Consider the following 17,161-nt stretch of genomic DNA (forward strand, 5'->3'; position numbering starts at 1 on the left):
CTGGAAAGCAAGAGGCAGCTGAAGGGTGGTCCCAGTAAGACAGGGAGATATGAAACAAAACGTTGTATGGACCGCAGGAAAATGGCAAAAATGCTGGGTTCTCTGGTATCTTAGAAAAATGCCAGATATCACAGCTGTGGAATCCAGAGGGCTGACTAACATGAATGGGGCAGTTCACCCCTGTCAGAGCTATTTTTCCAGACTCTGCCAACCCAGGCAGTTATACTGTGCTTATATTATCCAGATTATTTCAGGCACCATAAGGAATGAGCATTTATTTAATGAAAGATGTGATTTTAGGAGCATAATTCTGCAGCAAGGGATGAATGCTGCAAAATTGTGGAATACATGAGCCCTCTCTATAGGTTGCCTCTGAACAGCAGTTTGCAGTGACAGTGAAGATACTTAGTTTATTGAAAGATTTCCTAGGTACCTCTCAAGGCCACTTATTTATCTGTTGATCGTTACTGCTGGTAGCCCTTACCTGGCTCCCCTTTGTTGAGTCCCCATTTCATCACAGCACAGTAACTTACTCCCACATTAACTGGAACGTTAGACTGTAAGTATTGTTCAGTACAGACCCATTTCTGCAAGGAGCAGCCCAAGTATGAAGCTGGCACAGGTATATCTGGTCTAGCTTTTGCTCAGCAATTTGCTCCTAACACAGCCCCTCTTCTCGGCAGCCAACACTCTTTCTGCAAGCTCCATCTGCATCACAATTCTTAGTGGGATCCTGACTGAAATGCAGTACCAGTGATTGAAGCAGTGCCTTCTGTGTCAGGGCCTCTGTGTCCCATGTGCCTCTTGAAATCTTCCTTCTGAGCTGTGATTCCTAAAGAGAGCTTCCTTTCCCCCAAACTTATGTAGGCAGACATTGGCCAGCCTAATGTGGGTGTCAGGGCTAAGGCAGAGAACACAATAAGATATGAGATACTGGGTGTCCCCATCCCCATCCGAGGTCCACCCTGCTCTTCCTTCACTCCTTACCTGGTATGGAGATAGCACGTTTGCTCTCCCCCAGAATCTACAGGATTTTATGGCTGAGCAGTAGAGCTTGCACTTCCTGTCACCACAAGAGACCTTTCAGGGGCATGAGGTCCCATTCCTGCTATTTCTCTGCCCTGGGCACAGCAAAGTCTTCCTCCTGGGAGGGTATCCCAGGGCACTGCCTTCTGGGTCTCAGTGCCCTTCCACTGTCCTTGAGAGCTAGGAGGAGAAGGAGTAGGGCTTCCCTGGGGAGGAGGAGGGAGGGAGAAGTCCCTCTCCCATTTTGCAGTTGAGATCCCTGGCTCGCATGGAGCAGCAGTTTGTGAAGTCCTGGATCTGTCTAGGATTGACACCCGTCAGCAGAAAGGCCTGAGAAGGGAGGCTGTTCCAGTCCCCAGAGAACCCCTCCACCCTAGTTTGTTTCCCATTCCATAAGGACTTTGAAGAAATTGTGTAGTAGTGAGCCATTGGGCACACCTGATGTCACCAGTGCACGGTTTTGTACTGGGTTTTCAAATGCTGCTATGACAGTTAGCGATCCCTTCTGCACTTTAATCTAGAAAGTCAAGAAGGTCAACTTGGGACAGTCAAGGACCCTTTTATAGAAAATTGGAATCCAGTTGCTGAGGAGAACCAGAGTTGATCACTGAATCCATTTCAGCAGGTTCTACCATGGCCTTTGTTCAAATTACAGAATGGATTTGTGGGGCTGGCAGAATTTTTGCAAAGCTCAGGTAGACACATTACATCTTTAACTACAACTGTTTTGGCTCCTTACAAAGAGCTTTGGCAAATGTTGTCAGTCTTTTTCTTCATCTCCTATAGAAATTTAATTGACAATTTTAAAAGGAAACAGACTATTCTTTCATAAACTTGGTTTTCATAGATGTTATAGGTGAAGCTAGGTACTTTTTATGTTTGAATCTCTGATATTAAATGTAGACATGTAATATATGTAGACAAAGGATTTAAGTGAATCGTTTCAGTGATATAGTGCAACTCACTGGATACATCAACTGGAGGTTAGGATATTGCAATAATTGCTCTTTCATCGTAACATTTCAAAAAACTACCATTTCTCACAGTGCCTGAGATGTTCCCCACATAAGCTTTATTTACTATAAAACACCAGTTGTCTGCTACTGTGATTGGTGGCCTGTGTGTTTTTTTTCATGCTTATATGCATGTGCATTTATACCTAGATTGATCAAAAACTAGAGAATATTATGCTGCCAAAGGGTTTAGTACTTGTCACACACTCATGATTTTATATCAGGTGTTAGGCACTATAAAATCCTGTTGCAATATGATGTGTAATCAGACATCTACATTGTTTTTTTTGCATGTATTATGAGGAACAAAACCACAGTCTTAAACCTCCCTAGGCATGGTGATGTTGGACAGTAAAAATACAGCAGATGAAATTCCCCGTGGAAGTCAATGACAAAGCTCTCATTAACTTTGTGAGGCCAAGATTTCAACCAACATGTAGTGTAATTTAATTGGTGAGTTCTAAAACATGCTTTTTTAGCAGAGGGGAAAAGCAAAGTATTTTCTGCTAACTTCCAAGATTCCATGCCTTGGTTGTGCTGTCTCATGTCATAACATCGTGGAATTTTCAGTAATAAATCATATTATTTTCTGAAATTTCTTTTACAATATAAATCTCAAAGCATCAAAATGATTTATGTTATAACATGCCTCATGAACAACTTTTGTCTTGGCTGTATGTCTATGAAGATAAGCCAAATAGTTCTATCCTAAATGAACTATGAATGCTAGTTTGAATATACAACATATTTCTGAGTTTGAGAGATATGTTGGTATCAAGTATAAACAAAATCATAACCAAGTAAATTAAACAGAATATTTTAGCAGTAAAAGTTGCCATGCTGCTCTTAGGTTCTTGGTCTGGACTGCTCAAAAGAGTCTAAAGGAGTTAGTCACCTAACTTCCATAGGCTTAACTGAAAACACACACTCAATCAAAAGTACACGGTAGTGTCATTTCTGAAGGACTCGTCATGCATTCATCTTTATTTTCCATTCCCTGTATTCTTCTGTACTTTTCGTAGGCTTGGTCTGCACTTAAAAGTTAGGCTGACTTACTATGTCAGCTAGGGGCATGAAAAAACCACACTCCTGACCAACATAGCTATGCAGTACCAGTGTACCTAACCTCCAGTGTAGACTCAGCTTTGACGACAGAAGAATGCTTCCATTGATGTAGCTACAGTTTGTTCGGGGAGGTGGTCTTCCTACACCAGTGGAAAAACACCTTCTGTCAGTGTAGGCTGCATATACGCCACAGAGTTTTGCTGGCATGGCTACGGTGATTAGCTTTGCTGATATAATCTTCGTAGTGTAGACAGACTCTTATTCATCTATTGAGGTGAGCTAGAAGGCATTTTATTTTATAATGTGAATGCTGAATCCTGGCTGTTGGGTGTGCACTCTCTCTCTCATGCTCCCTTTTCTTTTCTCTGTATTGTAAAACTGTAATATTTTTGTTGGTGTTTATGCGTTTTTTACTGAATGGATTGGAGTATGCTATGCTTTAAAAATAGTAAGAAGTCAGAGTTGCAGTGATGGTTGTTTTGCGTTATTAGGGTCCACAATTAATTTCAGGGCCTTTGTGATCTCATAAAAGCCAAGCAGAAGTAGTCTTTAAATATTTTGTTATAAAAAACTAATAGTGTATTAAAAATAGTGCTTAATATATTCATCTTTTCAATTAGAAACGTCTGAAAGCAGCTGAAGCTGAAAGTAAATTGAAACAAGTATACATCCCAACATAGTAAGTATAGCAAATATTATATTTTGTCTCATTGATTAATATGACATAATGTATAGATAACAATGCATATACAATTGTCAGAAGACCAGTAAAATGAAAGAAAATGGACCTGACCTGATAATGCTCTTGATACATGTAAGATGTACTATATAAAACAAATAAATTATAATAACTTGATGGATACCAAGGTTCAATCCTCTTGTGGCTTATTATTTACATATGAATTCGATTGTGCCAGTCACACAAAACATGATTAAGGCAAGGACTGATGATGACACTGTCTTTGTGAGGTCCTTGTATTTAATTCATCTGTTTGCTCTTGTCCACCATTTTCCTTGAATAAGATAAATGGAAGTAATACCAAAAAGAATTAGACTGGTTAAAATGCTATCTGGATTGGTAATATACATAATATGCCCTTGTTGCCATTAATAAAGCAGATTTTGCCAAGTAATCTCTTTAGAATCTCCCTAGAGGGGTGTTATATGTGTGTGTATATAAATGCAACATTTCAAAGTCTAAGCTATTGTTTATTAAACCACATACTTTTACCTTGCAATTATAGTTTTATCTTGTTCATAAAGGATATTCTTAAACCAATTAGATGATGAGAGGACCTTAAATGATAAAGCTATGGACAGCTCTAAATCAGTTCTCTGTGAATTAAGCCCTATTAATAAAATCTTTTTATTTTTGTGTTTTGTACTCATAATGTGTTTAGTTATTTAGCTTTTTGGATTTTAATGTAATGCTAAAGATCTGTTTTTGTAAATATGGGAATGAACAATAATCCGTATCTTTCACATTAATGATTTCCTCAAGGCTATGGGAGTAGGAAGGATTAGGGGCACTGTATTCTGCTTTCCATACATGTATGGATTTCTTATTGACATAAATGCTAATTCTGCACATGTGCAGGGAGCAGAATACCTGAAAAAGGTGACCTTTGTAGACTCCTGTGTCAACTACATACAGTGCCTTTTCATTTTAAATAGTGTCTTTCATGCAAGCTCTCTCCCCAAACAAGTTTAATAGTACAAGGCAGTGGATAGACTGTAATAGATTTTAGCTTTTAATCAATCCTACATTTTGAAAATATATCAGAGAGTGTTTTTTAAAGCCCAAACCAGCTCTAATAAAATTTAAAAAATTTAAATTATGTTGTTAATAATTTTGGATGATGGATAATTTGTCACATCCTAAAGTTAGAGCAGAATGCTGGGAATAGTCAAATGAATATGCATTCATCATTAGTTAGTATGCTGAGCGCAATTATTTTACCTATGTTGGTTGTTGTGGCAGGTAAACAAGAAAAATAATAATTGGCACTTACATAGTGCTTTTTCACATTCAACATCCTTGCACCATGTTTACTGAAATCATTGCAGTGAGGTGTAGATTGCACCTTAGATGTGTGGCTTCGAGTCCTTTTGCACTGCCGGTGGGTATTGACCCTAAGGGAAAGTAGGCTGTGTTACCCCATGGACATTGTCCTACTGGATTACACCAGAGGTTGGTTTAATTGAGTATCCTGTTTCTGACAGTGGCCAGAAACCAGTGTCTCAGAGGAAGCTACAAGAACCCCAAAGTGGATAAATATGAGATAGCGGTAGTACAGTTGCCTGGTTTGGGGAGATGCTGTATGGCTCCTGTAGTGCATGGGAGGTTGTTGCCAGATCCCACCACTCTAAGCTCTTCCGAGTGACTTCAGTAGTTCTATGCTGAGAGGGTTTGTGGGATCCAGTGCACTAACACTGGTTTATGGCCGAATCCTACAGTCTTTACTCAGGAAAAATCAATGGGAATATTGCTTGAACTAAGAACTACTAAAATAGACCCTAGATTTCTTTGTTTCATTCCCTTGATCTCAGTGAATTTACTTTAAACGGTTAATAAAAGGTTGAGTTTTTTGCTCCTCCCAACAAATGTAGTTAAGGGCAGAATCTTTCCTTGTACTTAATTGCTATAAACTCATGTAATGACACTTTTGCTCCATAAGAAATGTACTTCTTTGTTAGAAATACTATCCTTTTTAATTGAGAAAAAGTGAGTGAGGTAATATCTTTTATTGGACCAATTTGTGTTGGTGAAAGAGACAAACTTTTGAGCTGCACAGAACTCTTCTTCAGGTCTGGGAAAAGCAATCAGAATGTCACAGCTAAATACAAGGTGGAACCGATCCTTAAGCATAAGGAGTTGATATATGTTACAAGAGACCGTTCAAAATGAAGTGGGCAATTAACACCTTTGCAGTCATAGGACAGAGGAGATTTAGTGAGTTACAGATTGTTGTATTGAGACATAAAACCATTGACTCTGTTGAGTCCATGATTTTTACAGGTTAGCAAAGTTACAGATTTAAACACCTATGCTTGTCTTTTGAAGGTGTACAGATTTCCTTTGAGGACAAGGACTGACAGGTCATATATGGAGTGATCGTTTTGGAAATCTGTTCTATCTTGTATTTAGCTGTGACACTCAGATTACCTTTCCCAGATCAGAAGAAGAGCTCTGTGTAGCTCAAAAACTTGTCTCTTTCATGAACAGAAATTGGTTCTGTAACAAATATTACCTCACCTACTTGGTCTCTCCCGTATCTTGGGACTAACATGGTTACACCCTGCAAACAATTGCTTTTAATATTTGATTTAAAATTTTCCTTATTTTGACTTTAGTATTTTGTGTATGTATTAATATTTTTTTCTGTGAACATATTGTACATCTTCTTAATACAATAAAATCTATGAATAAGAGAGAGAATTTTATTTCTACTTTAGCAAGAAGGTCTGTGCCAAGCTACCCATTTTCCACATGCAAATTTTCTCATGTAAAAATGAGATGGGCAGACTGATTCGATAATAAAACTACTACCTAGCTCTTATAGTACACCTTTTTATCAACAGAATAATAACAAATCCCCACGTGCACTGATGTAAATTGTTTTGGCAAATTGGTCTCTTCCAAACAAGCCCTGGCTTCCTTCTCTCCCCATTCCACATCCCAAAATTATTTTTACAAAGCCCAGTCATTTTTGGACCCTGTCTACTAGAATCCACTTTTTTAAACTCTGTACTGCTTAGGGCTTCCTCAGTTTACTCAAATGTTGTGCTTTCTGGTGCTTTAGAGGTCTACTGTGTGCTTCAGACTGTAGTTATTGGGAATAACCAAGCAGCACAAGTATATCACATCAGCTGCTGCTGTAGGAAGAAAGGAAAGGTCTGCCACTACCATCCTCTGCCCTTTTGGCAACTATAAGTTGGATCATTAAAGGTAGTGAAAGACAGTGTCTCTTTCATTGATAGAAAAAACAGATTTTTGCTGATAATTCAGGAATGTAGTCATTTCCAGCATTCAGTGGTGTTTGGGGTTTGTTGTTAGTGAAAACGTGAAATGTATCTCTGTTACAGTTTACAAATCTTCACACTTTTGTCCCAGTGGAAAATTCACCATTTTTCTCAGCATAGCCTTGTCTTGATGTGTGAAGATTGAGTTTGGATTTCTGGAAAAACATCTTTGTGAGGGGGGAGGCTGAATATACTATATAGAACTCAGTGATGACCTGCGTTCCAGCATTTTACATTTATCCCTTCATCTTGCAAAACCTTTCATCAGCTATTTACATAATCAACTTGTTATTGTCTGTAAGCTAACCAATTTATTAGAGAAAAATAGAAATAAATTTTGTCACTCAGAAGTATTTCTTAAAGGTAGTGCAGTTCATAAACCAGAAACACATAACAAAATCTTGCTCATGTTAATTAACTGGTTATTAAAATATTTTTAAGAATACTTTTTATTTTATTTAAAGCAACAAACCAAATCCCAATCAAATATCCAGCAACAATGGAAAACCAGGTGCAGTTAATGGAGCTGTGGGAGCATCTTATCAGACACAGACCTCACTAATAGGCCGGGCTTGTGAAAGTTGCTATAGTAAGTAAGATTTTTTGTGTGTGTGTTAAGAATGCAGATGTCATTTGAAAGTTTGTGGGGCATTTTTTTGCCAGTGCTAATTTGAACCATTTGATAAAACAGATGTATTTGTTGAATCTGTTACTACACAAACCTAAACAAAGTGTAGGTTGATATCTTTTTGATAGTTAGAATTGAGAAATGCTGCAAATTTAACTTTTAAGTAAGAACCGCACCACTGTAATAGATTAACTTCACTATTTTACACCGAGTTTATAACTTACTGAAAAACTGTTATATTTGAATGGATAGAGAGCTGGAATCAAGGTAATGTGCTGGAGTAGGTGCAGTGATATTTTATCTTTGGAGCTCTGTATTCAAATCCTGATTTTTGGTCATAAATGCAAATGCATTTTGTGAATTTATGGTGGTCCCTAGTGTACCTTTGTACAAAGCAAAACTCATCACAGAACTTGGCACAAATGAGAGAGAATATGACAAAATTTGGCACAGATGGTGGTCTCAGCACAAAAGAGGTCCAGGACTTAAAAAGAAATGAGATATGTTGTCATATTAGTCAGAGTTGTGACTAAGCTTATACTAAATGTACCATCACTGTTCACTTCCCTATCATTAACACCAAATGCAATTTTAACAATATTTCATATAGAAAGCAAAATTAATGATTGACAGTCTTCCAGTTGGGATATTTCTCTGTGCAAAGCTCTCTCTCTGGGGTATTTCTGTGTGCTGGCTCTTCATTTAGGCCAGCTTGAGGTCTGCTCAGAAGTAGACTTAATGGGGGCCACAATCAGCTCCCGAAACACTAGTATTGCATGATGCGTAAAAAAACAAGAGCTTTGATCTATCCTGCAATCTTTGCAGCTGCAATAGAAAACTAGCAAGCACCCTTACCAAAGCATTACACTGATTGTCTTCATGCACAAGAAAAGTAAATAAGATTCAGGGGTATTGTTTTCTTTTACTTCATTGAAAACGGGATATAAATCAGTCTTCCTAATGTGTAGGGATCCCAAGTTCAAAACTGGTAGAGAAATTGATTTATTTTTCCATTAAAAATGTTTTAAAAATTGTTTTATAAGACCTCTAAATCACTTTAAAATACTTTCTGTTTTTCAGTTTGATAGATTTGTAGTACTACTTTTAATAATGCTCTTGAAGAATAGTAATAGCATATAGTATTTTGAGTTTATTGTATGTAATGCAGCATACATCAATTCATCTGTCTTTCTTTTCTCATCCTTAGGCACACAGTCTCATCAGTGGTATTCTTGGGGTCCCCCTAACATGCAGTGTAGATTGTGTGCATCTTGCTGGATTTATTGGAAGAAATATGGTGGCCTGAAAATGCCAACACAGACAGAAGAAGAGAAACTATCACCCAGCCAAACCACAGAGGTAGGACTATGTAGACAAATGTTTCTGATATAACTGTGACTCATTTCTCAGAAGTTATTGTGATTTAAAATATGGCATGTAATGTTTCTTGTGCCTATACTGAGAAATTCAACATTTTTATTCTTTTTGTGGTATTGAGTTATTAATTTTTTTTCAGGTTTGACAGTGCTCATTGCAGTACAAAGCACAGAGTGAGACAGTGTTTTACTGGCCCGTATGTTTTACAATCTAAAGAACCAGTACAGAAAACATCTACTCCTTTGTATAAAGTTACTCCCTTGCAAAGTTTGTCCCATTGTACTCAGTGTAACCCAAGTGAAAGTCACATCTGAGCAGAGATCCAGCACAAGATTTATGCATTACTGAAGCCTGATTTTGAAGTCTTAAATGAGTGGTGCATAGGTCTTGAGGTGTCTTTCTGCGAAGGTGAATTTCACCTTCTAACTCTTCTTGTGACTAGGGTCCTAAATAGACAAATATCCTCCATACCTCTCACCTTATCAATCAAATGGCGTTGGTCTCTATAAAATGTTAATATGGCTGTAATTTATGTCAAATGAGATGGGAGAATTGTCTTGTGTAATCTTATATGGCTTTTTACAGAGCCAAACTCCCAGTCTTCTTATGACATTACATATTCCTATGAATAGTCCTCTGGACTTCTCCAATCTTTGGATGAATTCTGGGCAGTTATTTCTGATGCTTAAATATGAGGGAAATTATCTACAATATTTCTTCAATTGTGTGGGAAAATATGGTAATATCTTTATTTCTCTTTCAATTTTGGTCATTTTAGTAAAGAATTTTAAATGTCTTTTGTTCTTCTTTGAGTGCTTGCTCCTGTCAATTCCATTCTAGCTGTTTGTGCGCCCACGTGCATGGTAGCTGGAATTTTTTCGCATTAGCCGTATCCGTAGGACCTGCTCTGACACCCTTTGGAGTCCCATGCTTATGCCGCACCATTGGCCCTACGCCTCCTCAGTTCCTTCTTTCCTCCCATGACAGTTGCTGGAACCCATATCTCTCTTGCAGTCATAAATACTCAGTTAGCCATTAGCAGTTTTGAGTTTTGGCACCCGCCAATCCAAGGGAAGCCTGTGTTTTCCCACGATATGATGGCCAGTTCCTCAAAGGACTGGAAAGACTTTATCCCCAGGTCTGGGACCTGTTACCTCCATGGGACCTGAACTTGGTTTTGTCAAAGCTAATAGAGCCCACCTTTGAGCCCCTAGCGACTTGCTACTTATCACTCTTTTCTTGGAAAGTGGCTTTCCTGGTGGCTATTACATACGCAGAGTCTCTGAGATAAGAGTGTTCACCTTAGGATTGCCATACATGATTTTCTATAAGGATAAGGTACAGCTGCAGCCTCATCCAGCTTTCCTGTCCATAATATTATCCCTGTTTCACAACAGCCAGGACATATTCCTGCCGGTGTTCTATCCTAAACCACTTAATTTCAGTGAGGAGCATAGGTGGCATACCCTAGATGTTAGGCGGGCACTAGCCTTCTACACTGAAAGGACCAAACCCTTTTGCAGAACCACACAACTCTTCGTTGTGCTGGTGGAAGGATTAGGGACTACCTATCTCCTCTCAGAGGATCTCCTTATGGATTTCTTCCTGCATCAGGCTCTGCTATGAGCAGGCGAACTTACCTCCGCCGGAGATCGTCACGGCCCGTTCCACCAGGGCTCAAACTTCATGAGCAGCTTTCCTGGCACAGGTCCCAGTACAGGACATTTGTAGAGTTGCTACCTGAGCCTCGGTCCATACCTTTACGTCCTATTATGCCATCATCCAGCAGGCTCAGGATGATGCCAGCTTCAGGAGGGCAGTGCTACAGATGGCACATCCGTGAACTCTGAGCCCACCTGCTGCTGGTAAGTCACCTAGAATGGAATTGACATGAGCAAGCACTCGAAGAAGAAAAGATAGTTACTTACCTTCGTAACTGTTGTTCTCAAGATGTGCTGCTCATGTCCATTCCATGTCCCGCCCTTTGTCACTGCCACCGGAGTTGACGGCAAGAAGGAACTGAGGGAGCACAGTGGCACTTCTTATATTCCGACATAAGCGCGGGGCTCCATAGGGTGCCAGAGCTGGCCCTATGGATACTGCTAAGGAGAAAACATTCTGGCTACTGTGCACTTGGGCATGCACACACCTACAATGGAATTGACATGAGTAACACATCTCAAAGAACAACAGTTACAAAGGTAAGTAACAGTTTTTTTTATATTTCACCAGTGATAACTGGCTTTTTCGATAGCTGTATGAGATGGTTGTGGTTGTTTTTGTTGCGTTTTAGTTGTGTGTTTTATGATTTTTTGCAGGATCCCCGTATTAGGACTCATATGTCACGCCAGGCTACGCAAGGAACGCCAGTCCGTAACACTGGTAGTCCAAAATCTTCAGTGAAAACACGCCAAGCTTTCTTCCTTCACACGACGTGTTTGACAAAACTTGCCCGTCAGGTCTGCAAAAATACCCTCCGGTTGCGGCAGGCGGCAAGACGTCCCTTTGTCCCTATTAACTGTGCTGCCATTAGGGCAGAATGTAAGATGTTTTTAAATTCCTAGCTTAATGTGCAGTGCTTCCAATCATTTTCTGTCTTTCATTTTATTTTCTTTTTCAATAAACATTTCTTGTCTACAGCTCTTTTGTTTCATTTTTTCCCCAAGATCTAAGTTTACATTTGTCCAGTGTACCATCAACAAATTTAGATAAAGACTATCTGTTGAGGAAAGATTTCAAGCCAGTTTTATGAATAAAATGGGAATTGAAAAGGGGATATTGCAAATGAATTAAGAAAAAGCATCATCTTCTCATCCACCTAATGTCACATACTGTCATAAAAGCTTTTACCTTAGCAGCAGATCTTACGGGAAACTGGCATGCATGTTCTGTAACACACAAGCCATATTTCCTACCAGGTATGGAGAAATATGAGTTTGCTTTTAAAGTGTTTATTTTTTGTTTTTCGCAACTAAAGATACAGGAACAGATTCTGCTACCCTTACAAATTTGATTTTAGTGGGGCTGCTCAAAGAGTAAGGTACTGCTCAGCATAAATAAGGATGACAGAATCTGGGCCTTAGTGAATACATGTACATTTAATATTTTCAAGCTCTAAAGATCATGATGGCCACATTTACTGTTTCCTCAAAGTTTTACCTCTTTCATCCATTCTTAAATGTTTGTTTTACACATATTTCCATACTGTTTTTGTGCTTTTGCTCTGTTCTTTTAAAACAAAAACATAAAGAACCTTGCTGCATTAATAACTTAATGAAAGCATATTTAGCCAGGGTGAATTTCAATAGCTTTTTGGAGATGAATATATGACAAAATGGTTGAGAAATGTTACAGATGAAAAGTTAGTAAATTAATGGCTTCTGTATGCTCCTATGTGTTTAGAGCCCAATCCAAAATCCACTGAAGTTATTGGATACTTCACTGGGCTTTGGATCATTCCCTTAACGTATAATTTAATGCAGATACCACATGATTAACTTTCTCAACTTCCATGTGACAGTATCTTCAAAGCTCCCATTTGGTGCACCAGTATGGCATGCACTACCGTATCATCTCATGTTACATCAGATCTATCATAGTTAACAAGATTAGATCAGCCACGCTGGCAGATTGTTACTTACATTATCCTTGAAGATACAATTTTTGAGTATTAGAACTGATTTTATAAGCATAGTTAGTGGATTAAGGCATAAGTAGGGAATAATTTTTCCCTTGGGTTTTACATTGGGATGGTTAATGTATTGCTCTTCAGAGAAAGAAATCATGGGTTGAAAATCAATTCTTGGATTATTTTCACTTCCTCCCCATCGCCCACACCCCACACATGCAAACTCTGATTCTAATCTTGCAAATATCTACAACTTGATAGGACTACTCATGAGTAAAGATGCTCACCCGGATATGTGTTTGCACGATTGGGCCTAAGGAACAAATTCTGTTTGCTTTACTCATCCAAGTCTCATTGGGTCTGAGTCTCCTTTTCCTTAAACAGATGTGAATAGGGAGTCACTCCATTATAGTCAATGGTGTTAAAACCATTGTAAGAGGAGAATCATGCATCCATTGTGTGAGTAAAGCAAGAAGGATTTGGCTCTGTGCTTCTACTTTGGTAGGAGAAACATATAAAGGCTGAAATGTGTTTATATATTTGTATCCTTAATCTAGATTACAGCAGATCACTTGAAAGAATCAAGGACCAGTAGACGAACAACTCTTGGTTGAGGGGAAAAAATGTGCCTTTTAAAATTGGTATAAATTGGCAACAATTTTTAAAAAAGCCCAGAGGGGGAAAGAGAATAGCTGTAGAATTGAAGTCAATTTTGATAGAGAACCTTGAACTATTTATCCCTCTTTGTTTCTGATTTTATCCCCTAGTTTGTGGATTTAACAGAAGATGTAGAATTTCTTGTTTAAAAAAACAAAACAAAATGGTTCATCTGACTGTTAATCATCATTCTAGAAGAGACATTACTTTATACACAATTTAAATTTTTAAAACAAAGGAAATGAAAAGCAGAGCTTTTCAAAAGGAAATAGTCATTCTTCCATCAGACTAACAATCTCTTGAGTGCTTCAACTTTGTTCTTTTGATTGAAAAAATGTCATTACAAATTAAAATCATGATCTGAAAAATCTTTTTTGTAAACACCGACATTAGTTTTGTTTTTGCTTGAAGGAAAAATTGCATCTATATTCTTTCTGTTGTATTATGCTCCCCCCTATTGGCCCTGAAACAGATTAAAAATTCCCAAAGAAAATGATTAATTTTGAAAAATCATAAAAAGTCTCAAATAATTTGATATAGTGGGATTCAAATATATGTGTGTAATATTGCTTTTATATTATATTAGATTTCTCCGCCTATATATTCTGTGCATAAGAGAGCATAGTACTCCTCATCCACAGATTGCTTGTCCATGGAACAGCCTTGCAATTTATTAAATATTATCTAATAACAAAAAGCCCACACAATTTGAAGCTGTTATAAAATCTGAGTTTATTGCAGCTGTTTGTTCTTCCTTCAGTGATCTATGTGTGTTTGTCTGTTACAGTGCACTTCATTGATTCTTATTTTACATCTTAATGGCTTCTGTTCCTGATCCTTTGTTTCATCGTTTTTGAAAGAAACCTTAATGTCACTCACTTTTATGTGGGGCATAGATACATTGATTAACAACAGAGAATGTCTATGCTGGCCATGAATGAGATCCCAGCTATAATACTGAATAGCGCCCTTGTGCGGTACTGCAGCAGTTTTGATCTTTTGAGTCACTCAAGCTAATAAGCTGCTGGCCAAAGTGGCAGGTTACTGGTGGAAAGGCATGAAATGGTTGAGGGGTCCTGGGCTCTGGAATTTGCCTTCTCATCTTGGTTTGTCAAAGCTTCGATGTAATGATCTTCTTGATGCTCTGCAAGACTCACCAGTTTGTGATTTTATTTTTGTGTGTGTTGTAGTAGTGCCTAGAAATTGCAACACAAGTTGCACCCCATTCTGTGTACAAACAGACGTTAAAATAAAAAGCGTATTGTCTAAACAGACAAGGGTGGGAGGGCAAGGAGAGATGAAATGATTTGCCCAAAGTCAGACAGCAAGTCAGGTACTGAGGTAGATTGCCTGACCCCAATCCAGTGAACTGTCCATTAAATTGTGCTGTTCTCTGCAGGTTTCTTTTCAGGAGTGGTGTTGGTAGGATGTGTGTGAATGGTGAAATGAGCTTTTGCTGAGGGCTGTAAAAGAAGCCATATTTTGCTAAGATACCATTTGTGTAGGATCCTCACTCCTAAGTCTTGGCTTATTAGCACAGGATAGGCAGAATTCCTTAGTCTCTAGTGAGGATTTTTTTGCACCTAAAGGCAGAAATAGTCGTCAGATTCTCAAGTCAAACTCTTCCCTTCTGGAGGTCAAAAAGATTTTGTGTGCTAGTGTGTTAAAATGTAGTGAATGTATTTTTAATTCTTTTGTTTAGTTTTGTCTTTGGAATTGTTTGGAATGCCCACAGAATTCAGAGATGCATGCCTGTAAAAAAATTAAAGGCTTCTGCCTCCGAAGTGGTGAGGTCAACCAGCAGCTTTCAGGATCAGTCCCTAAATCAGCAACTTTAAATACTAATATTCTGGCCCAGGGCTGCATTTGCCTTTTGGAGAGATTGTCCCCTCAGCTCTGCTTTCTCTTCTGAGGCATTTGCAGCAGCTCATGCCCTTGCAGTCTTCACTGAGTGAGGTAGACCAAGAGAAGTCAGAGGCTAAAGGAGAGGCATTTATCTCCTGCTTCCCCTACCATCAAGCTTCTCATTGAGGAACTTAGTCAGCTCTGTGAGCAGAGTGCACTTCCCCCTCACAGACCAGTCTAGACTGGTCACCTCTGTCCTCTTCTCCTGGGCAGGAAAGAACCCAGGCAGGATTATAAAGTCTGGCTCCACTAGGCTATCACCATCAGCTGCTCTAAATTGTCACACCTGATGTCCAGGTTATTGTTCCCAGCTTCCGCTGCAGGTTTCCGTGCCTCCCCACCACCTCCATTTCCTGTCCCCAAGAGCCAATGAGAGGGACAGCAGCCTAGATTTGGAAGAACAAGCAGGCAGTAAGAAGCCTTTTGACTCCCCATTTCATTCTTTCACCCTCTTAGCCTCAGTTTTGTAAAGCCAGAGGGTGTCTCAATAAGCATCAGTTCAAACTGAACCTGCTGTCACTGCCACCAGTAAATGTGACTATTTCCCTTTGTGGTTGGAAACTCGATGTTACTACCTGGGAGAGACTTACTTTAAAGAATGGCCTCCTCGCTATATAGGCCCTTCACAGGCAGTCACAACCAGGAGTCCTTTGGATGTGAAAGCTCTCAGGTGGCATCAGGCCAACAAGAAAAAATAAATTATGAATATCAAACTGACACCCAATTGCTTCTGCATGCTTTCAAAAGCCGGGCTAATGTGGGTCGACAGTATTGCAAGTAGAGTTCTTCTCCGTTTAAAAATCCCCTGGTGTAAGGGCTTCTCCCTGAAAAAGACAGTGAGATACAAATATGTGGTGTTTTGATCCTTCAGATCAGTTGCTCAGGCAAATCAGTTCTCATAGTGCTACATGGGAAATTTTATGGAACGCTGAAGCTATGAGAGTCATTGGAAAAGTTGACTTAAAATTCTTACTCCTGCCAGACACTACAGAAAGGAATATAGGTCATATGACATAGATCTTGATGCCAGATGGGACCATTAGATACGGCCAGTTGAAGCAGTTCCTGAAGAACAACAGGAGAAAATACTTCTTTGCAGGTGATAGCTAGAATAAGTGGAAGGTGTTGAGGCGAGGTGTGTAGGCAAAGTGAGGTCTCATCTGCCTTTATTTTCCTCAGAGCTATCTGCATGACTCCCAACCGGCCCTGTCTTGAGTTAGACCCCAAATTGGTGCGAGATACTTTCAGTTTGAGAGGAAATGGCTACCATTACTTTGGTCAAAATGGGGTCACTGGACATTGTCTGGAGAGGGTCCCCTGTGGAGCTGTTCATGAATCATAGGAACAGCTTTGGCTCATTCCCAATTTCAAGCAACCCATGGAAATGCCAGGATATAAATAAAATAATCCATCATCTACTTCAGAATGGAGCAGTGCAACCTGTTCCCCATACTATTTCTAGCCCCAGAGTATCAGGGACAAACAAAGCAGGGCTCTGTCTGAAACATCTGAATAAGTTCCTAAAGGAGGCTTATCTTCACATTTCCATTTTACCATCTCACAGACATTTCCTAAATTTTACATATGAATTGCAGCTTTCAATCATTATTGTTTAATCTGAAAATGCCCCAGGATCTCCTCCAGGGTCATGGTATTATTAATACTGGGTTTATGAAAGAAGGAAATTCACTTTTATCTCTTCCCAGACAATTTTTCTGATCAGCGGTCTGGACAGAGAGAAAGCTGCAACAAACGTAGAGTTGTACGGTTTCTGTAGTATCTTGGATTCATGTTGCATGTAGATATCTGGTGCCAGGGAAGTTAGACATAGGCTTTGGC

The 17,161-nt window shown here is 39.1% G+C and overlaps 1 protein-coding gene across 1 annotated transcript in view; it reads left to right on the forward strand.

Annotated features, from left to right (window-relative positions):
* MTA3 (metastasis associated 1 family member 3) overlaps positions 1-17,161 on the forward strand; it is a 208,757-nt gene that overhangs the window by 113,037 nt on the left and 78,559 nt on the right. Inside the window, exons 11-14 of the mRNA XM_067565049.1 lie at positions 3,725-3,783; positions 7,592-7,716; positions 8,963-9,114; positions 11,451-11,673. Of these exons, the coding sequence (XP_067421150.1) occupies positions 3,725-3,783; positions 7,592-7,716; positions 8,963-9,114; positions 11,451-11,673 (559 nt within the window). The remainder of the gene's footprint in view (positions 1-3,724; positions 3,784-7,591; positions 7,717-8,962; positions 9,115-11,450; positions 11,674-17,161) is intronic.

This window comes from Emydura macquarii, unplaced genomic scaffold (assembly GCF_026122565.2).
Source record: "Emydura macquarii macquarii isolate MOO-44397 ecotype Brisbane River unplaced genomic scaffold, CSIRO-AGI_Emac_v2 contig_2676, whole genome shotgun sequence".
In the NCBI taxonomy this organism is placed as follows: Eukaryota; Metazoa; Chordata; order Testudines; family Chelidae; genus Emydura; species Emydura macquarii.